This window comes from Chiloscyllium plagiosum, unplaced genomic scaffold (assembly GCF_037043375.1).
Source record: "Chiloscyllium plagiosum isolate Xiang-an unplaced genomic scaffold, Cpla_swu_hap1 HiC_scaffold_1, whole genome shotgun sequence".
NCBI lineage: Eukaryota > Metazoa > Chordata > Chondrichthyes > Orectolobiformes > Hemiscylliidae > Chiloscyllium > Chiloscyllium plagiosum.
The window spans coordinates 161,257,594-161,284,078 of NW_028270139.1; the positions used below are offsets into that span (position 1 = coordinate 161,257,594).

General features: G+C 43.8%; 1 protein-coding gene across 2 annotated transcripts in view; it reads left to right on the forward strand.

Moving 5' to 3' along the window:
* nagk (N-acetylglucosamine kinase) overlaps positions 1-10,688 on the forward strand; it is a 30,969-nt gene extending 20,281 nt beyond the window's left edge. For both annotated transcript variants that reach the window (XM_043691501.2, XM_043691585.2), the window contains 3 exons: positions 2,303-2,400; positions 6,604-6,682; positions 7,717-10,688. In XM_043691501.2, the coding sequence (XP_043547436.1) occupies positions 2,303-2,400; positions 6,604-6,682; positions 7,717-7,910 (371 nt within the window). In that variant the 3' untranslated portion in view covers positions 7,911-10,688. The remainder of the gene's footprint in view (positions 1-2,302; positions 2,401-6,603; positions 6,683-7,716) is intronic.
* Positions 10,689-26,485: the final 15,797 nt, after the last annotated feature.

Sequence of the window (26,485 nt, forward strand, 5' to 3'; positions counted from 1 at the left end):
TTAGTTTTAAGCAAAACAGAATTCATTTACAAGGTTACTGAATGAAACACAGAACAGAAAACAAAATATCAAATAACCTATCTAAAAACCCAACCAAATATCCCAACTAAATGATGCTGTTCCAGATACTTGCAACAATCCCCATAAACACCCCTTGGCGTGAAAGGTAAAATCAAACACGAAGATTGGTGGAGTAGCAGAAAGCATAAGGAACTGTCAGAGAATACAGGAGGATATAGAAAGACTGAAGAGTTGGGTGGAAAAGTGGCAGATGGTTTTGAATCCTGACAAATGTGAGGTGATGCATTTAGACAAGACTAATTCTAGAGCGAATTATACAATGAACGGAAGAGCCTTGGGAAAAGTTGATGGGCAGAGAGATCTGGGAGTGCAGGTCAATTGTACCCTGAAGTTTGCTGCACAGGTGGATAGAGTGGTCAAGAAGGCATATAGTATGTTTGCCTTCATTGGATGGGGTATTGAATATAAGAGCTGGCAGGTCATGTTAAAATTGTACAAGACATTGGTTCGGCCACGTTTAAAATACAATGTACAGTTCTGGTCGCCCGGGTTCAATTCCCGCCTCAGGCGACTGACTGTGTGGAGTTTGCACGTTCTCCCTGTGTCTGCGTGGGTTTCCTCCGGGTGCTCCGGTTTCCTCCCACAGTCACAAAGATGTGCAGGGTCAGGTGAATTGGCCATACTAAATTGCCCGTAGTGTTAGATAAGGGGTAAATGTAGGGGTATGGGTGGGTTTCGCTTCGGCGGGTCGGTGTGGACTTGTTGGGCCGAAGGGCCTGTTTCCACACTGTAATCTAATCTAATCTAATCTAATTACCAAAAGGATGTGGACGCTTTGGAGAGGGTGCAGAGAAGGTTTACGAGGATGTTGCCCGGTATGGAAGGTGCTAGCTATGAAGAGAGGTTGAGTAGGTTAGGTTAGGTTTATTTTCATTAGAAAAAAGGAGATTGAGGGGGGACCTGATTGAGGTTTATAAAATCATGAAGGGTATAGACAGGGTGGATAGAGACAAGCTTTTTCTTAGGGTGAAAGATTCAATAATGAGAGGTCACGCTTTCAAGATGAGAGGTGGAAAGCTTAAGGGGGGATACACGTGGCAAGGACTTCACACAGAGGGTGGTGGGTGTTTGGAACGCATTGCCAGCTGTGGTGATCGAGACAGGCACGGTAGATTCATTTAAAATGCATTCGGACGGATGCATGAGTAGGTGGGGAGCAGAGGGATACAGATGTTTAGGAATTGACCGTCCGGTTTAGACAGTAGATTTGGATCGGCTCAAGCTTAAAATGCCAAAGGGCCTGTTCCTGGGCTGTAAATCTTCTTTGTTCTTGCATGATAGAAGTCAGAGACAGTTCCAGCTTTGACATGCTTCTGGGTCCAATAACATTTCCACTACTGCTAAAAACAAAAACAAACTAAAGGAAAGCTGAGCTGGGAGAACTGGCCACATTCTTTCATTGTACAAGTGATTTTTTTTTTAAACTTGAAAGCCTTCTGCATGAGGCAGTATCCTGATGAAGGGCTTTTGCCCGAAACGTTGATTTTACTGCTCCTCGGATGCTGCCTGAACTGCTGTGCTCTTCCAGCACCACTAATCCAGAATCTGGTTTCCAGCATCTGCAGTCACTGTTTTTGCCTATGAGGCAGTATCTGTTAGCTATACACAAACTGGGCATAAAACCCTTCAACCTCCAGACTTTCAGAGTCTGTGTCGTTTATGACTTCTCTGGGGAAAAAAAAAACCTTGTTAAAGGAGCAGCTTTGTCTCTCATTTAACACTTGATTTCAGTCTGATTTCTTCACTCAGTGGGGCTAAGATTCAAGATCTCTAGATTCCAGTCTAGTAGCACATAATCACTGGATTAGAGTGGTTTTGGAAAAGCACAGCAGGTCAGGCAGCACCCGAGGAGCAGGAAAATTGATGTTTTGAGATGAAGGGCCTTTGCACAAAACATCGATTTTCCTGCTCCTTGGATGCTGCCTGACCTGCTTTGCTTTTCCAGCACCACTCTAATCTAGACTTTGATTTCCACCATCTGCAGTCCTCACTTTTGCCTTGCATAATCGCTAGGCTATCCAACTCCCATTCTCAAAATATACAACATGATCGGATAACTGGTGACCTGATATAGAACAAGCTAAAGTGGCTGAATGTCCTAGGCCTGTTCTTAGGTTTCCTGTGATCCTTTATTTACTTGGAGGGGCAATTTTGATGGATGGGGGTGAATGGGGACTAGAAAACGCCTTCACAAATGATAATTTATAACTTTTATTTTCAGCGGCACGAGCTGGAGACCATCTTTCTTGTCACATCTTCAGAAGAGGGGGTCAAGAGCTTGCCAGGCACGTTGTGGCTGTTCTGCCGCATGTGCACAAGGTAAAAAGGAAATGTAACCATTGTGTGTAGGTTTGTATCCAGAGATGGGCTTTTGAGCCAGTAATGTCTTCCGCCTTGATGCTTCACCATTCAGAGGAAACGTCTTTACCAGGGGAATGTGGAACTCATTGCCGCAGCAAGTGATTGATGTAATTAAAAGGAGGCTCATTAAGTGTACGAGAGAAAAGGGAATATCCTGATTGAGTTGGATGGGAAAAGACTTGAATGGAACTTTCAGTGGCATGGACTGGTTGGATTATTTCTGTGCTGTGAGTTCTGCAGTTCACCAAACCCCAAAGCATAGCATGCTTGCACAAATAGAAATATGACAATGACTAGATTTAGGGATGTTGGCTTGGGAATAAATCTTGTCTCGACCTGTTTCTCTGTGGCAGTGAAGTATTTGACATCCATCCAAGAGCGATAGACAGTCTCATTTTAACATCTTAGCCAAAGGAAAACAGCTCTGTCAGTGCAGTACTCTCTCTCAGGTCCACAATGGGAAGCAAGCCTAGATTGTGCGCTCCGTTCTCTGGGGTGGGAATTGAACGTGACTTTTGGACCTGAGCAAGACTGCCTCCTACCAGCCCCCAGCAGATATGGTGACATCACAGGGCTGAAAAGTGTTTGAACTTTGCATCTGCTGCGGTTTACGTCTATGCCCGACCAGTCCCATCCCTCGGGTGCCCATGCTCACAGGAAGGAATATACAGGCCTTCGATAGAATGGACAGAAAAGGAAACCTCTCCCAGTGGAAATAAAAAAAAACAAAGGGGTTCCACAGATAAATGGTTTGATTCTAGGTTGATCGAAAGTTATTGACCACTTCACTTGAGGGTCCTAAAAAAAAAAGGATGTGGTAACCATTAGGTTTTAAGGTGTAGGAGGAAAATAGGCCATTCTGCCCATCGAGTCCACTTTGCTATTCAATAGCATTGTGCTTGATTTGAGCTACACTTCCCTACCTTTCCCTGTAACCCTTGATTCCCTTCCTGATTAAAAGTCTGTCTGTCTGTCTAATCATGGTAGATAGAAATATTTTAAAAACCTAAGGTTAAAAGTCCCATCAGATTAAAAATAGCAAATGTCACACTTCAGTTCAAGATCAATAAGAGATAGAAAACAGGGTCAGCTAGATTAACATAGAGCAAACACAAATCACTTTATTAAAGACTAGAATCATGTTATTAATGAGGAGGTTATAGTAGAGCTTTTAGAACATTGTAAGGAATTTAGGCAGAGTCAGCTTGGCTTTATCCTTTTGAGTAATTTAATATACTTTGAGGCAGCAACAAGTCATATAGGTGCAGGAACCTCTAGATGTGATGTACTTGGAATGCTAAAGACTTCTTGGGTAGGCACCACATCAAGATTACTGGACAGAGTAAGAGCTTGTGCTGTAGGAGGTGACATACGAACAAGGATAGAGCATTGGTTAGTTAATGGAGATGGAGATAGGTGTAAATGAGTAATGTTTTCGTTGGCAATCTGTAATCCCTATGGTGCCACAGGGATTAGTGCTGGGGTCTTGTTCCTAACGTTGGTGCTAGCAAGGAGAGTAATTTGTGAAGAGGGCATAAGGATTCTGCAGTGACACAGGTCGAGTGATTGGCCAAAGATTTTGTAGGTGGAGCATAATGTAGCAGAACATCAGCTCATCCACTTTGGCAGGAAGAATAGAAAGTCAGGATATTATTTAACACTGTCCTGTCAGTGCACTGGAAAAGGAAGCCCATACTGCAGACAGCAACATTCTCCGGCCATTATTGCTGCTTCTCACTCGCTACCCTGTTCTCCAAGCCCCTTGTCACTTCACTCACCTTGCTGCTTCGCTTGGGGAATGGATCCGTGAGGACCCTGTGGTCGGCACTGGGTCAGAGAGAAAGAGAGAGTCTGCAGCAAGGGAGAGTGGAGTGGGGTGCTGAGCTAAATAGAAGCGGGTACTGCAGATGCTGGAGATTAGAGTCAAGATTAGAGTGCTGCTGGAAAAGCACAGCAGGTCAGGCAGCATCCGAGGAGCAGGGGGCTTTTGTCTGAAATGTCGATTTTCTTGCTCCTCGGATGCTACCTGAACCTGCTGTGCTTTTCCAGCACCACTCTAATGCTGGGCTAAGTGACAAATGGTGCAGTGATCAAAAAGCATCCAAAATGTTGATTGTTAATGTGAGCAACTACAGGCAGTATTGCTGGCACTATGTCTCTCACATTGCAGCCATGTATGGTTAGTGTACCTTCTGCAGCTGCAGTGATGGTATGTTCAGCCATTGTTTAAATGGAGAAAGTTTGTTAAACTCTGGTACGGTGGGGTCTGGGTGCTCTGATGCATAAATCATAAGATACAGTAAGTAATTAAGATGGTAAATGGAATGGTGTTATTTATTCTGAAGGGGGGCTTTGGACCCAAAACGTTAACTCTGCTTTCTCTTCACAAATGCTGCCAGACCTGCTGAGTTTTTCCAACAATTTCTGATTTTGTTTGATTTCCAGCGACTGCAGCTCTTTGGTATTTTATTTATTGTATGGGGATTGGGATATAAAAGAAGGGAAGCTTTGACAGTCGTACAGGAAATTGATACAAGAACATCTGGAGTAGAGCATCCAGGTTTGGCCTCCTTCCCTGGAGAAGGAGTCATTGTGTTAGAGAGTTCAGAGACAATTCACTCAACTAATTCCTTGGGATCAAGGGGTTATCTTATGATGAACAGTAGACCGTTTGAATAGGTCTGGTATAGTTTAGAAGACTGACGAGTGATCTTATTGAAACATAAAATATCCCAATAGGACTAGCTAGGGTGGATGCTGAGAGGATGGTTCCCTCTGTGGGAGGGTCCGGAATCAGGAGACTCAGTTCAAAAGTAAGTCTTTCCCATTTAAGATTGACATGAGAATCTTTTTACTCCCAGAAAGTCATTAGTCTGGAAAATTTTGTTCTCCAGAGAGCAGTGAAGGCTGGGTCATTGAATTTCTTTAAGGATGAGTTGGATGGGTTCTTGGTTGAAGACAAAGAGCATCAAGGGTGACCAGGTAATTGGAAGTTTAGGTGATCAAGCAGACCAGCCCTGAATGATTCTTATCAAAGGTTAGTGCAGGCACAAAGGGCCAAATGGCCCACTCTTCCTCATTTATGTTACAGAGCTCGAAAAAGTAGTGAAACACACAAAAGGTTGACACTTGGCACAGTGTAAAGGCTGCAGAATCTGTTTGCACTTCAGTGCCCAGGAAGAGGCAAGGAGTAAGTGGCTAGGGAGCGGAATTTGTGGCAAAGACCAAAAACAATGGGTTTTGTCTTCCTCTTATTTAATGCCACAGAAATTTCTGTCAGTCTGAACAGGGGTGCTGAACGAGGGGAGGTGCTGGCTTAGAGGTATTGTCAGTAGACCATTAATCCAGTGACTCAGGTAATGTTCTGGGTGTGGGTTTTCACCCTGCCATAGCAGATGAATTTAATTATTTTGTTTTTAAATCTGGAATGAAGAGTCTAATGATGACCATGAAATCAATGTCAATTGTTGGAAAAACCCATCTGGTTCACTAATGTCCTTTAAGGAAGGAAACTGCTGTCCTTACTTCATCTGGCTGACATGTGACTCCAAACCCACAGCAATGTGGTTGACCCTTGACTGCCCTCTGGGCCATTAAGGATGGGTAATAAATACTGACCTAGCCAGAGGTGTCCTCATCCAATGGACATCTACATAAAACAAAAGCCACAGAGACTGTGATGGTGGTGAGGTCAGGCTGGGGACTGGCTCATGGGACCTCAGTCTGATATCACCGAGTAGATCATAGAATCCCTACAGTGTATAGAACAAGTCCACACCAACCCTCTGAAGAGTAACCCACCCAGACCCATTCCCCTACCCTATTAGCCTACATTTCCTCTGACTAAAGTACCTAACCTACACATCTCTGAACACTTTGGATAATTTTAGCGTGGCCAATTCACCTCACCACATCTTTGGACTGTGGGAGATTACCCACGCAGACATGGGGGGAGAATGTGCATACTCCACACAGACAGTTGCCTGAGGCTGATGTCACTGAGGGGCACTCTGCAGATAAAGGATGAACTCTAAGAGGGAGAATCACTGAGATGTTTGTGTTACACCTCTATTTCTGAGAGTAAGAGAAACTGACTCTGGCTTTGCATTTGGGAAGATTTGGGTTGATGTTTTGGTTTAATTGCTTTCCTTTGTGTTGCAGTCACTGCTTGATGGGAAGTTTGGTCTGCCTATAGTCTGTGTGGGATCTGTGTGGAACAGCTGGGACCTCCTGAAAAATGGTAAGTGGCGATGGGGGCAGCCCCATGCGTGCTGGACAAGGCCTATCATGATCAATCCGTAGTGTAGTATGGTAATTGCTGACAGAGCCCCTGGTTCCCTTCTCAGACTACCTCGTCAGCTGAACTCCGCTTTGATCGCCACGTAACAGAGTCTTGTAGCACATCCAGGTGTCATTCTGCCCACATTGCCTGTGTACTGGATGAGTTCAGCTGTCCTACTCTTTATCCATAGCCCTGCAGTTTTATCCTGTTCAACTATTTATCCAGATCCCCTTGAAATTCTTCATGAAATCTATTCCAAATTTAGGTTGTGTATTCCAAATCATCAATAATCACTGATTTAAAGAAAAAGCAATTCTTATTGTGTTTCAGCTTAAATCTTTGGACTTTAATTACTGTGATTGGAAATAGTTTCTTATTAACTTTGTCAAAATTCCTCAATGTTAATTAAAAGTGCAAAACAGCAGAAGTTGCAATACTAAAGAAGGGTCATGTTGGACCTGAAATGTTAACTGTTTGTCTCTCCAGAGATACTGCCAGACCTACTAAGTTGCTCCAGTATATCATTCCTCAATATTTCATTCACCTTTTATAAAACTGGGCATCTGATAAATATCTCAGGTCGGTGCAACATCGAGGGCCGTAGGGCCTGTACTGCACTGTAACGTTCTATGTTCTGTGTGAAGCCACCTCTGCTCCAGGGAGAAAAATTCCTTGTGCCTTAGTCTCAGCACATAACTGAAACTCCTTATTCCCCGGTATTAGTTTAATAAACTTCCTATCAGAAACGTCTTCAAAGCCATGTTCCCTTGGGTGGTGTAATCTGTGAATATGTATGGAAGGGAAGCAGGCTGTTTCTCCAGTGTCTAAGTCAGGTGACATCCACTAATAAAGAAAATGGTTGAAATGTTCACTGCCACATTGTTGTTTGTGGAACTTTGCTGTGTACAAATTGGCATTAAAATAACTGCACTTTGGGATGTTTTGAAGTTGTGAAAGGTGCTATATAAATGCAAGTTCTTTCCTTTCTTCAGGGTTTCTCGAAGTGTTAAAGGAAGTCAAGCAAAGGCCAATGGCCAAGAACCTATGCAAGTTTTCCATGATGAAGCTGAAATGCTCTTCAGCGGTGGGCGCAGCGAGTCTTGGTGCCAGACACATCGGTTACGATTTACCGATGGACTATGCAAACAATGTAGATATCTTCTTTGAACACTGCTTCAAACTCTAGCGATAGCAAAGTAACCTGCTTTGACCACTGAGGTTGTGGTCTTGGAAACTAGAGATGGTGATATCATTCAACATGCCTTTTTATAAAATTTATTGATTTTTGCATATGTTCACATATCAACCAAAAAAAAAGTTTACTTGAGATTGAATTGCACTGTACACTTTTTGATTCGGAGAAGTCACTCTTCCTGTGCTGTAAAATGTCTGAGTAGATTGCGAAGCCTTCCCAGCAAGGGTAGTATCTATACAGTAATATCTCTTTCTCTCTCTGTTTTGCGTCGGCTCTTACACACTCAGTCAGCAGGATATCTGTACATGATTAGTTTGAGGCCATAGAGTCATAGTCATAGACATGTACAGCACGAAAACAGACCCTTCACTCCAACCTGTCCATACCGACCAGATATCTCAACCCAATCTCGTCCCACCTGCCAGCACCCGGCCCATATCCCTCCATAGCCTTCCTATTCATACACCCATCCAAATGCCTCTTAAATGTTGCAATTGTACCAGCCTCTGGCAGTTCATTCCATACACGTACCACCCTCTATGTGAAAAAGTTGTCCTGTAGATTTCTTTTATATCTTTCCCCTCTCACCCTAAACCTATGCCCTCTAGTTCTGGACTCCCCTACCCCAGGGAAAAGACTTTTTCTTTTTACCCTATCCATGCCCCTCATAATTTTGTAAACCTCTATAAGGTCACCCCTCAGCCTCTGACGCTCCATGGAAAACAGCCCCAGCCTGTTCAGCCTCTCCCTGTAGCTCAGATCCTCTAACCCTGGCAACATCCTTGTAAATCTTTTCTGAACCCTTTCAAGTTTCACAACATCTTTCCGAAAGGAAGGAGACCAGAATTGCACGCAATATTCCAACAATGGCCTAACCAATGTCCTGTACAGCTGCAACATGACCTCCCAACTCCTTTCCTCAATACTCTGACCAATAACAGAAAGCATACCAAATGCCGCCTTAATTATCCTAAATACCTGTGACTCCACTTGCAAGGAGGTATGAACCTGCACTCCAAGGTCTCTTTGTTCGGCAACACTCCCTCTGCATCAGAGGAGTTTGTGCTTTCTCTCTCGCACTCCCTTCCCCCACCCCCCCTTTGCCCTTCCTCTTCTCTCCTTCCCTCTCTTCTCTTTTTTTTCCCTCCCACCCCCACCTGATACATGTGCACTTATTGTCTCAGTGCTGCTCTCTTCACTGATTGGTGTCTGGATACAGTGGACATGGAGATGACGACTCCATTAGTAGGGCAGATAAGGACCTGAAAGTACAGCCTTAAAGTGATGGGGTGACCCTTTAGAATGAAGATAAACAACATGTTCTAGAATTTTAGGCCATCGCATCCCGTTTTCATTTTTCTTATCAGAAACCAGTCCATCTTGGTCTGGACCAATGCTTTTTCTTTGCTGCGATCATTTGGAAGACAGACCACATTTTAGTCTTTATTTTGAGAGGGTTTGAGCACAGAACTGAAGAGGTCTTTTTTTATAGAATTGGACCTGGAGTACTGTGTTCAGTTCTGCCCCCCTTATCTAAGATGCATACAGTATAGAGGCATTGCATTGGGGGTTGAATATGCTGTTTCCTGGGATGGTGAGTGTACTATGAAGTAAAATTGAGGAAATTGGGCCTGCATTCACTGAAGGTTAAAAGAATGAGAGGTAATTTCTTCGCAACTTATCAATTTTCACAGCAGAACATGTTTCCCCTGGCTGTGGGATCCATAATCAAGGCACAGTCCCAGAATAGAAGGACCAATATAATGAGAAACTTCTTAATTCATAGTGTCGTACATGTTTTGGAATTTTCTATTCCAGAAGTTTATGGAGGCTCAGTCATTGAGAATGTTCAAAACCGAGATTGATATCATCACTACTTAAAGTCTATTAAGGGAATTTGAATTACATGGAAATGTGATGTTGAGATGGATGGTCTAGAATGTCAGAACAGGTTTGAGATGCTGAATGGCCTACCATTGCTCCTATGTTCCTTTGCCATTTGTTATATAAAATCTATTATTTAATTCTCCCAAACTCTATCCCAGGCTTTACCTTTTGTTGTTCTTTTCACCACCATCACCAACGCTCCCCAATCTACACACTCAATTGAATAAAATCCATCACATTTCTATCTCCCTTCAGATCTAAGGAAGTCCTATCTAGCTGGCAATGTTAAGACTCTTTCCACAGATGCTGACTATTTCCAGCATTTTGTTATTGTATTAGTTGAACCAGACTCACTTCAGTATGAACTGGTTTTAGATTTAGCCACACTAGAATTTCCATCAAGTGATGTCTGCCCTGTCTGTCACATCAACACCACAGATGGAAGAGACTTTTCTTATGAAAAAATATCAAAAGATGCTTTTATATTTTCAACTAAGGAAGAGTGCTTTGAATTGTAGAATCTTAAGTCTTAAACTTAAAGGCAGTTACAAAGAATGAAGCCAGGGCTAGCTGCAGTAGAATGTGAAAGTAAGTTAAAGTACAGACAAGTAGTGGCAGGCATTTAAGGAGATATTTTACTACGACCACCAGGACTCATAATAGCACACAAACCAACAGCCACTCAGATGATAACTCACTAGGACAAGGAGGATTGAGATGCAAATAATTTTGTAACATAAAAGATGGGTTAACCATAGGAAACCCAGCCTTGTAAAGGTAAAACTCATAGGATACTGTATGCTATTCATTTTCCCTATGTACTTCAAACATCTGGACCATATGCTGAGATCTATGGAATAAAATAGAAGCTTTTGAAAGTTGGATGCAGAAATGTGTGTAAAATTCAATTCACAGACAATAAGATCAATTCAGAAGCATTTGAAATTACAAATACAAAAAGAGCTCTTTAAAAAATCGCACTCAGAACAGAAGCTACTGGTACCAAAGCAGGACTGGCAAGCTATCTTTTCTAGAGGGGAATGTGGAGACAAGTAAAGTAGGCGAAGGTGTTGACCTTGATGTGTTGGATGATCGATATCACAGTGGGTGCAGACGATTTCTAGTGGATACGAAAGGATGATGTGAAACAAACGAGTGACTTATGACAACAGATTGGCAAGGAGTAGATAGAAGTAGCAATAGTGTTCATGGTAGAAGTTTCAACACTCCCAAGGAAAGTGAAAAATTAAGGGGCAACAGGCAGCAGGAATTTCGTGATTGTGAGAGAAAATGTAAACAAACTAATGAGACAGAATGCTGATGAGTTCCTTTGATTTAGAATCAGAGGTCTACTGCAAGAAAACAGGCCCTTCTTCCCAACTGTCCAGCTTCCACACATTTAAGCAAGTCCATTTGCTTTTGGTTCATATCCCCATACCTTTCCCATCCATGTACCTGTCTAAATGTTTCTTAAATGATTAAATTTTAATCACTTTCACCACTACCTCTGGCAGCCCATTGCAGACACCACCCTCTGTATGAAAAAATTGGACCTCTGGACCCTTTTTTATCTCTCCTATCTCACCTTAAACCTATGCTGTCTAGTTTTAAGTCCCCACGGTAGTGGAGTCTTATTGGGTTGCATCCTTAAATATTAATATAATTGGCTGCAGAGAAAATAGATGAATTATTGGTCAGAGTCTTCCATAATTTCCTAGATTTTGAAAAGGCCATAGTGAATTAGAAATCTGCATATGTTAAAGCTTTAAGGAAGAAGGGAAACAGTATAGAGAAAGCTGCACACCAGTTAACCTCTCAATGGGGAAATGATGGAATCTATTCTAAAGAGAAAATAACAATGCAATCAGACAGTGTCTACAATGATCTGTGACAGGAATTATGTTTGATGCTTTCTTCATACTTTTTATACATCACCTGCAAGTCAGGAATGTGATGGAATACTATGCATTTGCTTCGATCAGTGCAAAAAATTTGAAACCATCTAGGATGATTGATTGGCACCACATTGGCAAATTATTCACTCTCTTGACCACTGATGCACAGTGGCAGCAGCAGTGCATATGATTTAAAAGATGCACTGCGGAAATTTACCAAGATTTCTTAGCACCTTCCAAGCTCATGTCCACTGCCATCTGGAAGGATAAGGGCAGCAGATGCAAGGGAACATCACCACCTTATATCAATGTTCCTTCAGTGACATTGGATCAATATTCTTTAATTCTGTAATGTCATTGTATCTCCATTACATGGTCAGTTCACCACCCCATTCTCAAGGGCAACTAGGAGTAGACCAGCCAACCATGCTCACATCCTATTAATTAATTTTAAAATAAAGGTTTTTCACAATGTGGTCATGCAATCTCTGTTTGATCTCTCTAATGCACAGGAGAGCACATCGTAAATTGTGAATACTGTATAATAAATTGAAAACACATGTAAAATGCCTTATATTTCAGACTCCCATCAGCCACAATATTTCAAACTAAAGTAGTTTTGAAGCTCTGAAATGTGATGCAGGAAATGTACCAGCCAATTTTGAAGAAATGGTCTTCAAAATAGAGCCTTGGGACTTTTTACATCCACACAAGAGGTAGGTTTTGCTTTAGCTTAGCACTTAGGAACAGGAGGAGGTCATAGATTCATAGAACTCCTACAGTGTGGAAGCAGGCATTTGTCCATCAAGTTTACACCAGCTCTCTGAAGAGCATCCCCCCCACCCCCATCCCTGTAACCCTGCATTTCCCATGGCTAATCAACCTATCCTGCACATCTTTGGTCTGTGGGAGGAGACAGCAGCACCCAAAGGAAACCCACACAGACACAGGAAGAATGTGCAAACTCCATATACACAGTCATCTGAAGTTGGAATCGAACTTGGGTCCCTGGTGCTGTGAGACACCACTGAGCCACCCCAGGTCATTCAGGCCTGGGAGCTAGTTCCACCATTCAATGAGATCATTGGCTAGTCTGATCTGTGGCCTAGCTCATGTCCCGGCCTTTGACCCAAATCCCTTAATACATTTGCTCAGCAAAAATGTATCTAGCACTTAAAATTAACTGATCCGGCACCCACTGCTGTTTATCGAAGATGAGGCATACATAAGATGACACTGAAATATGGGTAAACACAAAGTACAATGCCCTCAGTCATGCACTAGGATATTCAGCTTGGAATGCACATTCAAGGCCACAGGGTAGGACTTGAATCATGACCTTTTGACTCTTGGGATTTGGGATACGTACTAAGTTATCTAAGGGTGTAATGAGTGCCCATCTGAGCAGGATAGGTAATGTGCAATTGGAGTCCCAGCCCGTAAGAGAGAAGGGGGCTCCGCGAAAGGGGAACAAATTGGCAAAATAAATTGCTGTGGGGAATGATGTCACAGGAGTAGGCACTGACGTCATAATGAATGAACTATATTTCTTATTATAAAATAAAATGTAACAACACAGCTCATATTCACACACACAAGCACGCACATACACACACAGACTCATGCCAATTATAACTCGGAAGAAAACACATTATCAATCCTTGAAGAAGCAGGACAAAGGGAATTGCAGAGAATTTACAAGGAGGTAATTCGTGAACTCTAAAGAAACTCTTCAGATTAGCCTTGTCCCATAATTCATGTTTTAAAAAGGCTAATCATTCTAGCGGATGTGGGAATTGCTGGCAAATTGGGATTTATTGTCTAGGTGTCCTTTGCAGAGATGGTGAGTGTTATTGAATTACTGCAGGCCAGATGATAATGTTGCCATAAGGTAGTGACTTCCAGGATGTTGACCCTGTGACAGTGACAAAGCAGCATTATATAGTCTGCTGTGTGACTTGGAAGTGGTGGGGTTCTCAAGAACCTGCTGATTTAATACATCAAGTTGAGAGATATTAAGGAGAAAGGTAATCCTTATTAAACTTCATAGTAGGATATCCAAACTCTGGTGGGCTGGTTCTTGTAGTTCCATTAAAGGCCCAACTTCCTTATCGTGACATTCAAATATCATGGCTACATGAGTACTTGCAGAACAACATCTGAATTAGGGGCACAGTGATTTAATTGGACTCGTATTGAATTAGATCATGAGTTAAGATTCCACGAGGGCAATTTGAATAGCAAAACCAGTGTCAGTACATTGACCATGAGGCTGTTAGAACATCAAAAAAACCATGAAGAAAACCATAGCTATATAGACAAAAATCTGTCAGTCTTCAACTGATGGGCACTATAGATTCCATTCTTATGCTAGTGTGGTTCATGATTTATGGTCTTGAAAAACACTCAACTGGGGATGAACAATAGATGCCACATTTTGGAAAAGGGTTCAAAATAATTATCCTTGGTATTCTTTCACTTGCATTTCATTTTACTTCCACATCTTGAGAATGACGTGATTTTAATTATGTTTCTCTTTTCCTTCTTCTGTGATTGGCATCTGAATTTCTCCAACCAGTTGAAACTTTCCAATCAACACTATGGTAAGATCCAGAAACTCACCAGAATTCAGGGCTTCTTTCTCACTCAGTGTAATTTTGTAAGAGATATGGGGTGGGGGCAGACTATTTGTGGGAGGATTTGGTAGAGTTGGCACTGACTGCCCTCTGTTGTTCCACCTCAAGGTAAGCAATATTTCTCCCAGCAGACTTCGCACTGTTTGTTCAGCAGGAAGTTCCTTTACCCTTTGAGGACCTGAGGGAAATACGTTGTGCTGTGTGAATTTACCAGAATGAGCCCTGGATTCTCAGGATTAAATGCAATGCACAATACAGAGATTGAACAAATAAAAGCAAAATATTGCTGGAAATCTTAAATAAAAACAGAAAATGATTGAGAAACTCAACAGGTCTGGCAGCATCTGCTGAAAGCAAGTCATACTGGACTCAAAACATTAATTCTGTTTCTCTCTCCAGAGATGCTGCCAGACCTGCTGAGTTTCTCCAGCACTTTCTGATTTTATTGATTAGAGATTACACAAAGTGCGCTTAGTTTCCTGCAATTTAGAAAGCTAAGTGGTCATTTGATCAATTATTTTTCAAACGTATTTACGCTGGTTGGGGAGTCTAAGACGGAACTGTAGCTTAAAAATTGGAGCCAATCTTTCAGGAGTGAAGAGCATCTGCAAAGGCAGGTAGAAGTTTGCAAATCCGCTACAAACGCTCACTACTAGGTCCATGGTGTAAAGCTGCAGAAGTTGTCAATTCACACTTTCATAATAAAGATCAATAGGTTTCAGTTAGGTGAGGTTATCATGGATATAAGGGAACAGAAAGGATTTCATGGGTTTCTATTCTAAATCAGAATTAGTGAGCTTTGAGAAGATTTGTAGCTAAGGTTGAAGTTCTGGATATAGGTTTGCTCACTGAGCTGGAAGGTTCATTTTCAGACATTTCATCACCATACTAGATAACATCTTCAGTGAGCCTCTGGGCAAAGCACTGCTGATGATTCCTGATTTCTATTTATATGTTTGGTTTTCTTTGGGTTGGTGATGTCATTTCCTGTTCTTTCTCTCAGGGGGTGGTAAATGGGGTCCAAGTCAATGTGTTTGATGATAGAATTCTGGTTGGAATGCCATGCTTCTAGGAATTCTCATGCGTGTCTCTGTTTGGCTTGTCTTAGGATGGATGTGTTGTCCCAGTCGAAGTGGTGTTCTTCTTCTGTATGTAAGAATACTAGTGAGAGTGGGTCATGTCTTTTTGTGGCTAGTTGATGTTCATGTATCCTGGTGGCGGGTTTTCTGCCTGTTTGTTCCCTGTACTCTCGCCTACCTCAAAGACATCACAGAAATAGCTGCCAGACTACTTGGACCCCTTGGCATCATGGTAGCCCACAAACCTACCAACACACTAAAACAGCAGCTAATGAACTTGAAATACCCTATACAGACAACAAGCAAAACTAATGTCATTTATAAAATACTGTGCAAGAACTGTAATAAACACTACATTGGACAAACAGGCAGAAAACTCACCACCAGGATGCACTGAGAGATGAGTTGTGCCATCTTTTAAGGGTTACCAGAGTGCTACAGCAGACATCCCTGACTGAAACCTTCCCTGAAGATCCAAACCCACCTGCCAGTGGCTGAGAAGGCAACACGGCAGTGTTCTGGGGCTTGTCAACACAGTGAAAAGGAGATTCCTGGGTAACACTGCGGTTCAGTGATGACACTCAGTAGATTCTGTCCCCGGTGACTGGGGAAAGGTGGAAGGCCCCCTTTCCCAGAACAGAAACTAGACACCTCCTTGTCCAAGTAAACCTGGACGGACATTCCCGCGAATGTTCTCAGAAGATCATGGGGTTACTGGAGGACTTGGTGGAGCTACAAGCAAATAAACAGCCTTCTTCATTACATCAAGGTGAGTACCTCAGCTCAGCTCCTGTCCATTTATAAACAGGTTCAGATATTAACAAGCTGTTGGGAGAGAGTGCCCATTCACAGTGCAATGGGATCAGGGCATAGTAGCCTCTATCTAAGGAACGGATGCAGTTTGGTCAATCAGCACTTCTCTGTCAGATCCTTGGAAGGTCACTACATTTGGCCAAATGTCATGAAGCACCCAAGTGCCCCCCAGAGTGCCTGGCTAGACTCCCACATGCTTAGACATTATTGTGGGGTAAGTAATATCCCTCCTCTTCTATTCCTCCAGGAATAGAGAGCTGAAAAGGATCAAAGAGAAAGGGTGCAGACTGGGACTGCAATCTCATTTTTCCTGGTGCTAGTAGCCAGAGAAAGGGAGCTCTAGAAGTGGCAGAGCAGCACAGTGGCCACTCCATTTCTGACACTGAGGCAGGTAGGCAAGAGCAAGAGTGGGTATCCTCATCATTGGTGTTACAACCGAGATTGGAGAGTGCACTGTTCCCTGGTCCCAAAACTCCATTGGTCACTCTATTAGGGGCGGCACGGTGGGTAAGTGGTGGGCACTGCTACCTCACAGCACCAGGGTCCCAGGTTTGATTACAGCCTCGGGGCAAACTGTCTGTGTGGAGTTTGCACATTCTCCCCATGTCTGCATGGGTTTTCTCTGGGTGCTCCGGTTTCTTCCCACAATCCAAAGATGTGCGGGTCAGGTGAATTGGCCATGCTAAATTGCCCATAGTGTTAGGTGCATTCGTCAGAGGGAATGGGTCTGGGTGGGTTACTCGTCGGAGGGTCGGTGTGGACTTGTTGGGCCGAAGGGCCTGTTTCCACACTGTAGGGAATCGAAAATCGAATCAAGCATAAATGTAAATGCTTTACCCAGTTAACAATATGGACAATTCTATACATTAGATTAAGCATTTAAAAGATCAATCACTTTTCTTTAATAAAAAATAAAAAAGAAATAAAAAAGTAGTAACAGGATAGGACAGAGTCAGCATGGATTTATGAAGGGGAAATCATGCTTGACTAATCTTCTGGAATTTTTTGAGGATGTAACTATGAAGTTGGACGAGGGAAATCCAGTAGATGTAGTGTACCTGGACTTTCAGAAAGCTTTTGATAAAGTCCCACACAGGAGGTTAGTGAGTAAAATTAGATTGTACTAGATTGGATTGAAAATTGGTTGGCTAATAGGAAACACAGGAGGTTAGTGAGTAAAATTAGAAAGTACTAGATTGGATTGAAAATTGGTTGGCTAATAGGAAACAAAGGGTAGTGGTATTCCGTTGTATTGTGCTCCAGAAAGGAATGTACAACTGATGCATTGCATGTATTAATTCTTTAAATATCAGCATTGCCTGTCCACCATGATGCCTTTCAATAGGGATAGGGTGGTGGAGTGAGGACTGCAGATGCGGTTCCCTTGTTCAAAAAGGGGAGTAGGGATAGCCCTAGTAACTATAGGCCGGTGAGTCTCACTTCTGTTGTGGGCAAAGTCTTAGAGAGAATTGTAAGGGATAGGATTTATGCACATCTGGATAGGAATAATGTGATCAAGGATAGTCAGCATGGTTTTGTGAAGGGCAGGTCGTGCCTCACAAACCTTATTGAATTCTTTGAAAAGGTGACGAAGGAGGTTGATGAGGGGAAGGCGGTAGATGTGGTATATATGGATTTTAGTAAGGCGTTTGATAAGGTTCCCCATGGTAGGCTACTGCAGAAAATACGGAGATATGGCATTGAGGGTGAGTTGGAGGTTTGGATTAGGAATTGGCTGGATGGAAGAAGACAGAGGGTAGTAGTTGATGGCAAAGTTTCTTCATGGAGTGCCGTCACTAGCGGTGTTCCGCAAGGATCTGTTTTGGGACCATTGCTGTTTGTCATTTTTATAAATGACCTGGAAGAGGGGTTAGAAGGTTGGGTGAGCAAGTTTGCGGATGATACGAAAGTCGGAGGAGTTGTTGACAGTGAGGAAGCATGTGGCAGGTTACAGCAGGATATAGAGAAGCTGCAGAGCTGGGCAGAAAGGTGGCAGATGGAATTCAATGTAGCTAAGTGCGAGGTGATTCACTTTGGGAAGAATAACAAAAAGATGGGGTACTGGGCTAATGGTCGGATACTTGGTAGTGTGGATGAGCAGAGGGATCTTGGTGTCCATGTACACAGATCTCTGAAAGTTGCCACCCAGGTAAATAGTGCGGTGAGGAAGGCATATGGCGTACTGGCTTTTATTGGTAGAGGAATTGAGTTCCGGAGTCCTGAGGTCATGATGCAGTTGTATAAGACTCTGGTACGGCCGCATCTGGAATATTGTGTGCAGTTTTGGTCGCCATACTATAGGAAGGATGTGGAGGCATTGGAACGGGTGCAGAGGAGGTTTACCAGGATGTTGCCTGGTATGGAAGGAAAATCGTATGAGGAAAGACTGAGGCACTTGGGGCTGTTTTCACTAGAGAAAAGAAGGTTTAGGGGTGACTTGATTGAGGTGTACAAGATGATTAGGGGGTTAGATAGGGTCGACAGTATGAACCTTTTCCCGCGTATTGAGTCGGGTATTACAAGGGGGCATAGCTTTAAATTAAGGGGGGGTAGATATAGGACTGATGTTAGGGGTAGGTTCTTCACTCAGCGAGTCGTTAGTTCATGGAATGCCCTGCCAGTAACAGTGGTGGACTCTCCCTCTTTATGGGCATTTAAGAGGGCATTGGATAGGTATATGGAGGATAGTGGGTTAGTGTAGTTTAGGTGGGCTTGGATCGGCGCAACATCGAGGGCCCAAGGGCCTGTACTGCGCTGTATTCTTCTATGTTCTATGTTCTATGCTGGAGATCAGAGCTGAAAATGTGTTGCTGGAAAAGCGCAGCAGATCAGGCAGCATCCAAGGAGCAGGAGAATTGACGTTTTGGGCATAGGCCCTTCTTCAGGAATGAGGAAAGTGTGTCCAGCAGGCTAAGATAAAAGGTAGGGAGGAGGGACTTGGGGGAGGGGCGTTGGAAATGCGATAGGTGGAAGGAGGTCAAGTTGAGGGTGATAGGCCAGAGTGGGGTGGAGGTGGAGAGGTCAGGAAGAAGATTGCAGATTAGGAAGGCGGTGCTGAGTTCGAGGGATTTGACTGAGACAAGGTCGGGGGAGGGGAAATGAGGAAACTGGAGAAATCTGAGTTCATCCCTTGTGGTTGGAGGGTTCCTAGGCGGAAGTTGAGGCGCTCTTCCTCCAACTGTCGTGTTGCTTTGGTCTGGCGATGGAGGAGTCCAAGGACCTGCATGTCCTTGGTGGAGTGGGAGGGGGAGTTGAAGTGTTGTAAATATAACCCTATTATATGATAAAGGAGGAATGACACACTTGTTTGCCTAACAAAAATAGAAATTGCTGGAAAAGCTCAGCAGGTCTGGCAGCATCTGTGGAGAGAAATCAGAGTTAACATTTCTGGTCGAGCGAACCTTCCTCAAAGGGATTCAGAGTTTAGGTTAGGTCAGGGTGGGTGGGAGAAACTGGGTGTGACGGGAGGGTGAGTGGTGGGTCAGAGGAGGGAGGTGTCATGTCCATTGGCTGGAGAAGGAGGGGTCAGGTGCTGAGAGGAAGGTGGGTGTACATGGATAGGGTGGTGGAGGAGGCAAGGGAAGCATGTCGAGTCCACAACAGGTAAAAGGAAGGGTTCAGGTCCAGAGTGGGTGAAGGAATGGGGTCAGTCCAGAGGCAGGAGCGGGTCCACAGAATAGGAAGATCATTTGGGGTGTGTGAATTAATTATGCATTCAGTTGAATAGTTACTCAAGAGTTAGACTGTGAACTTAATTCCTGAGTAACTATTGTATCTCACTGGAACCTGCTGTTGGAATTCTCTGACATAAATGGATACTTTCAGAAGTTTCCAAGCACAGGGGACGTTCCCGGCAGTATCTTCCATTTCTCGGAAATTCCTTTGGATTCTGTGCATTGGGGATTTTTGTTAGTTTTTTGCAGGTTTTTTTGTTAGTTTTTTTTTAAAAGTCTTACCTTGGAGCGGCAGTGACATCATTGGAATGGCTGAGAGCCAGAGTGGATTGGGGACGGCTGGTCTGCCCAGAGCAGAGACAGTTGTTGGGGAGCGTAGGGGGGGGAAACCAGTGCAGACAGTCACCAGCTTGTGATCTCGGTCAGACCATGTGTGGAAACCCCCTGCAATAATCTACCGCAGGTTGTAATGTTGATCTTTTTAACTTTAGTTCTTATTTTGGTAAATTACACTATGAATAAGTGCAAGGTAACATAATTTTTTTTATCCCCCAATTTTGTATCTAATATTTGTACCGAGGTACTTTGTACCTAAGGTAGGAGCGACATTGTAAACTTTTCACTGTACTCCTGTACTTGAATACAACAAACCTAATTCTAACTCTAATTCTAATTCTAATCTTCACTGCGGCCTTCTGTCACTTCTCCAGCATGAGGCTCCCCCTGCAGGTGGCCATTGGATTGTTACCATCTGAACCACCCAGAGTGGCAGGTAAGCACTCCCGATTTTGGTGTATGCTCTCCATCTGAAGGGGCTCTGCTGTATGCTTCATCTAACCACCCCACACGTCTTTACTCAGCTTCCTTACTCTGTGTCCAAACGGCAGCAGCCAAACATCCCTACGCACGTTCAGCCCTGAAACCTAGCGCCTGAACATACCGCCTCACTGCAATATGATACGCAGTGTGCAGATCTGGTCTTTGTATCTGAGGAAGGAGGGTCTGGTTATGGAGGAAGTGCAGTGCAGATTGATTCCTGGGATGGCAGGACTGATGTATAAAGAGAGGTTGGATCGGTTTGTATTATATTCACTGGAGCTGAGAGAAATAGGGGGTATCTCATAGAAACCATAAAATTCTAAGGATTGTATGGAGTAAACACAGGAAGGATGTTCCTGATCATTGGGGAGTCCAGAAACAGGGGCCCCAGTTTAAGGATCTGGGGCCATTCGAGACTGAAATGAGGAAAAGATTCTTCTTCCAGAGAGGGTGACCCTGTGAAATTCTCTGCCAAAGAAAGCAATTGAGACCAAAACATTGAATGTTTTGAGAAAAGATTAGATATAGTTCTTAAAGCTGAAGGGATCAAAGGAAGCATGGGCCGAAAGCAGGAACAGGGCACTGATTGGATTTTCAGCCGTGATCACATCGACTGGTGGAGCGGGCTCAAAGGGCTGAATGGCCTACTCCTGCTCTTGTTTCCTGTGAGAAGGTGCTCCCGGCAACAACTGCTCAACTCAGAACTGACCCGAGCTGACACCACCTTGTCACCCTGAGGGGCCGAGGCAATCTGAGGACTCCCCTACACTTTGTGGAGAAGCGTCTCTCAATCTCGGTAAACTCCCAGTCAAGGCCGGCACTTCAGTTGCCTTACGTTCCTTGTTTTCTGATCCACGAACCCATTCCGTGAGACATTCTCAGTAAAGCGTGCTGGTCCCTCCTGATTTTACACACTATCTTCCTTCCTCCCTCTCACTCCCAAACCCTCTGTCCCATCACCCCAACCCCCTCAAACCCTGCATCCCCTAAAGGGTTGTTTGCAACGAGGCCGGAAAATCCTGACTCTTCAACTTAATTGTTTCCATTTTATTCATTTCTTTAATCAATGGTGTTTGTTATTTATTTTTCTGAATAAAGGATCCGGAACCAGAATCAACATATAAACATGATTATAAGAAGTACTCAAAATCTGCTGCCAGACTGGCGAAAGATGAACCTGCCAGACCCAAGGGTGACAACTTGACGATTCCAATGGTAATGCAGAAGAAATAGTGACACAGACCATGAGAGAGGCTTGTGTAAAGTGTAAACATTAGATTATATCACCTACAGTGTGCGAACAGGCCATTCAGCCCAACAAGTTCACTCTGACCCTCCAAAGAGGAGCCCACCCAGACCCATCTCCTTCTGACTAATGCACCTAACATTATAGGCCATTTAGCATGGCCAATCCACCTGGCCTGCACATTTTTGGATTGTGGGAGGAAACCCAAGCAGACACAGGGAGAATGCACAAACTCCACACAGGCAGTCACCCGAGGCTGGGATTGAACCTGGGTCCCAGGTGCTATGAGGCTGCAGTGCTAACCACTGAGCCACCATGCCACCCTAGCTGGACCAAATGTCCTGCTTGTGTTGTAAGTTCTGTGTTACACATCCTCCCAGTCGGTCGAATTGAAAATCCCTTGGGCCTGTTTTGGTTTGGGGCGTAGTAGCTGTGTTCTCCTAACCCCAAGCTCTGGCCGTCTGAGTCACCTGTGTTTTAGCTGAAAATGTGTTGCTGGAAAAGCGCAGGGGAAGCCCTGGGGAAGGGCTTGTGCCCGGGGCATCGATTCTCCTGTTCCCTGGATGCTGCCTGACCTGCTGCGCTTTTCCAGCAACACATTTTCAGCTCTGATCTCCAGCATCTGCAGACCTCACTTTCTCCTGAGTTTTATGCTACCAAGACCACAACTAAGATCTTGGTAGCATAAAACACAGGTGACTCAGACAGCCAGAGCTTGGGTTTAGGAGAACATAGCTACTACGCCCTAAACTAAAACAGGCCCATGGGACTTTTCCATTCGCCTGACTGGGAAGATGTGGCCTACATTCACTCTGGAAGATGGTATCACTGAACATGCATTGGAAAGTCAATCTGGATCCAACTTCCTAGTCCCCACCACTTTCCGTCTTCTGAGAACACCTGACACCCACAGGTTGTTATATGTATATCTTTGTCAAATTATAGCACAGAAGGAGGGCATTCAGCCAAATCAAGTCTATGCTGACTCTTTCAAAAGCGTTTCCACCCTCCCCACATATTCCTGCAGTGACTGCTCTTTATTTATCCAGTTCCCTTTGGAAGCTATTGAATCTGTTCCCACCATCTCATCAGACAAATCTTAATCACATGATGTATAAAAATTGAAAACATTTTCCCCATGTTGTTTCTGAATCTCTTACCAATTCTGTGAAATCCATACACTTTGGTTAGCAAAGTTAAAAATCACACAACACTAGGTTATAGTCCAACAGGTTTAATTGGAAGCACTAGCTTTCGGAGCGCTGCTCCTTCATCAGGTATTTTTAAATATCATGATTAAATCTCTTTTCACCCTTCCATACCTGCGTCCACTAGATCACCAAGGTCATCTCTTTGAACAAAACACTCTCAAACTGAGCCCTTGAAATTAATGAATCTTATTATACATGTCTTGTTTCTGGTTTTCCCATTAGGATGAGTACAAAGAACAATATCCGACCACTTACATGGATGATTATAAACCACTGAATGAACGTAGGAGGCAGCAAATTTATAAACTTCCCGTCGAGAAAATCAAAGAACACATCAATCCTGAGGTAACAAGGAATGAACTAAAACTGGATATCCCAGTCCTCAGGGTTAATTGGTGAAGGGAAAGAGCAACTGCGCCCAACTGAGGTTTAAATCCCAGTTGTGAACAGCAACCGAGTGCGAGTGTAAGTTGGTGAGAGTGACAGGGGTTTCAGGATTGGTGGTGGTGAGTGATGAAATATCTTTTTTGCTGGCTAGCCCTGTCTATCTGTCACTGTAAACTCCTTCAGCTCCTATAATACATCCATTGATCCTTTTTTGAAAATCGTTCGCAGGACATAGGTATCCCTTGCTAGACCAACATTTATTGCCCATCTACCATTGCCCAGAGGGAAGTTAAGAGTCAACCACTGTTCTGTGTCTAAAGTCACATGTAGGCTAGACCAGGTAAGGATGGCAAATTTCCTTCCCCTAAGGGCATTAGTGAACCAGATAGGCCTTGAAGAAGGGCTTATGCCCGAAACGTCGATTCTCCTGTTCCCTGGATGCTGCCTGACCTGCTGCGCTTTTCCAGCAACACATTTTCAGCTCAGATAGGCCTTTCCCCAAACAATGGTTTCATGGTCATCAGTAGATTTTTATTGAATTCAAATTACACCATCTGCCATAGCAGGATTCGAAGCCAGGTCCCCAAGACATTACCTGGTTCTGTGGAATACTAGCCCAGTGACAATCCCACTAGGACATCGCCTCCTTTTCCTTCACCCTACCATTTACAGTCATACCGTCAGCCATCTAGGGACCCCTGTTGTGGAATTTGAGCTGCCTGCCAAGATCCCCTCTTCACCCAGAATCTCACAACTCAGGAGGCCTTTGGCCCATCAGTCCTGTGTCATCTCCTCTAAATTAGGAAGGGAATGCTCTTCCCCAGACAGGAATGGAGTTAGGCTCATTGAGTATTGTTAAGGCAACATTAGATAGATTCATAAGGTCTTGGGGTGGGCACATATAAATGGTGCAGGATTAAAGGGTGGAGCAGGCTTATTGAGATAACTGAATATCCCTGACTGCCTATTGAATTGACTGGCTTGCAAGGTACATTTCAGAAGCAGTAAAGAGTCAAACACATTGCTGCAGCTCTGGAGACATATGTAGCCAGACAAGGCAAAGGTGGTGGATTCTCTTCCTTAAAGAACATTTTGAATATAAATATGGTCCAGTTCAATTTCCGGTGAATGGTAACCACCCCCTCCAATCCAGGGGTGTTGATACAGCAGGGAGGCACTGGCCCAGTGGTATTGTCACCGGACTCTTAATCTGGAGATCCAGCTAGTGGTCTGGGGTTTGAGTCCTGCCATAGCAGGTGGTGAAATTTTAATTGAATTAAAAAAGATCTGGATTTAAGAGTATAATGATTGTTGGTTATTTGGAAAAAACCATTTGATTCACAAATGCCCTTTAGGGAAGTACCTCGCTGTGACTGTAGACCCACAGCAATGTGGTTGACTCTGGGATGAGCAATAAATGTTGCCCTTAAGACCATAAGACATAGGAGTGGAAGTAAGGCCATTCGGCCCATCGAGTCCACTCCGCCATTCAATCATGGCTGATGGGCATTTCAACTCCACTTACCCGCATTCTCCCCATAGCCCTTAATTCCTTGTGACATCAAGAATTTATCAATCTCTGCTTTGAAGACGTTTAGCGTCCCAGCCTCCACTGCACTCTGCGGCAATGAATTCCACAGGCCCACCACTCTCTGGCTGAAGAAATGTCTCCGCATTTCTGTTCTGAATTTACCCCCTCTACTTCTAAGGCTGTGTCCACGGGTCCTAGTCTCCTCGCCTAACGGAAACAATTTCCTAGCGTCCACCCTTTCCAAATCACGTATAATCTTGTAAGTTTCTATTAGATCTCCCCTCAACCTTCTAAACTCCAATGAATACAATCCCAGGATCCTCAGCCGTTCCTCATTTGTTAGACCTACCATTCCAGGGATCATCCGTGTGAATCTCCGCTGGACACGCTCCAGTGCCAGTATGCCCTTCCTGAGATGTGGGGACCAAAACTGGACACAGTACTCCAAATGGGACCTAACCAGAGCTTTATGAAGTCTCAGTAGCACAACTGTGCTTTTATATTTCAACCCTCTTGAGATAAATGACAACATTGCATTCGCTTTCTTAATCACGGACTCAACCTGCATGTTTACCTTTAGAGAATCCTCAACTAGCACTCCCAGATCCCTTTGTACTTTGGCTTTATGAATTTTCTCACTGTTTAGAAAGTAGTCCATGCTTGTATTCTTTTTTCCAAAGTGACCTTGCCAGAGGCACGCTCACCCCGTGAATGAATTTTAAAAAGTTGATATTATACTGAGTTCAGGAAGGGCATTTGAATCCTCTACCTTCTGACTCAAAGACAAAAGTGCTGCCAGTGATTCCATGAATGGTTCCTCTCACTTAAAAATCTCCTGGAAAGCTTAATGTTCTGGTACTCTTTCCAGGGATTACTAACATTTCTGGCAAAGTTGGGGAGGGGGAGGGGAGGGGAGGGCAAGGTGATGTCACAATTGGCTGCAGCCCACATAGCTGATGTGATGGACTGACAACTGTCCAGTGCTGGTCAAGTCAAAGAAGAGGCTGAGACCCTTTGAGGCATGAAGACAGAGTCACGTGAGATCTAAGGTGCAATCCAATAGACCTTCTCTTCCAGAGGTAATGTGAAGCAAATACAGAGACATTGTGAACAGATGAGGGACAAGTGGGATCAACCCTTTGGGAAATAAGCTGGGAGGATGGAATTAGACTGGGTGCTCTATGTAGAGAAGGACAGGTTTAACGTGTTTGCTGTAACCCTGAGAATTCAGAACCGGTGAGATCTGTACCAATGGGACGGTCTCCACCTGAACCGATCTGGAACCAGTGTTCTAGCAAAAAGGATAAATAGGGTGGTCACTAGGACTTTAAACTTGTGAGTCGGGGGGGAAGGGAAAGGGAAAGCAACAGGGAGTATGGAGTCAAGTA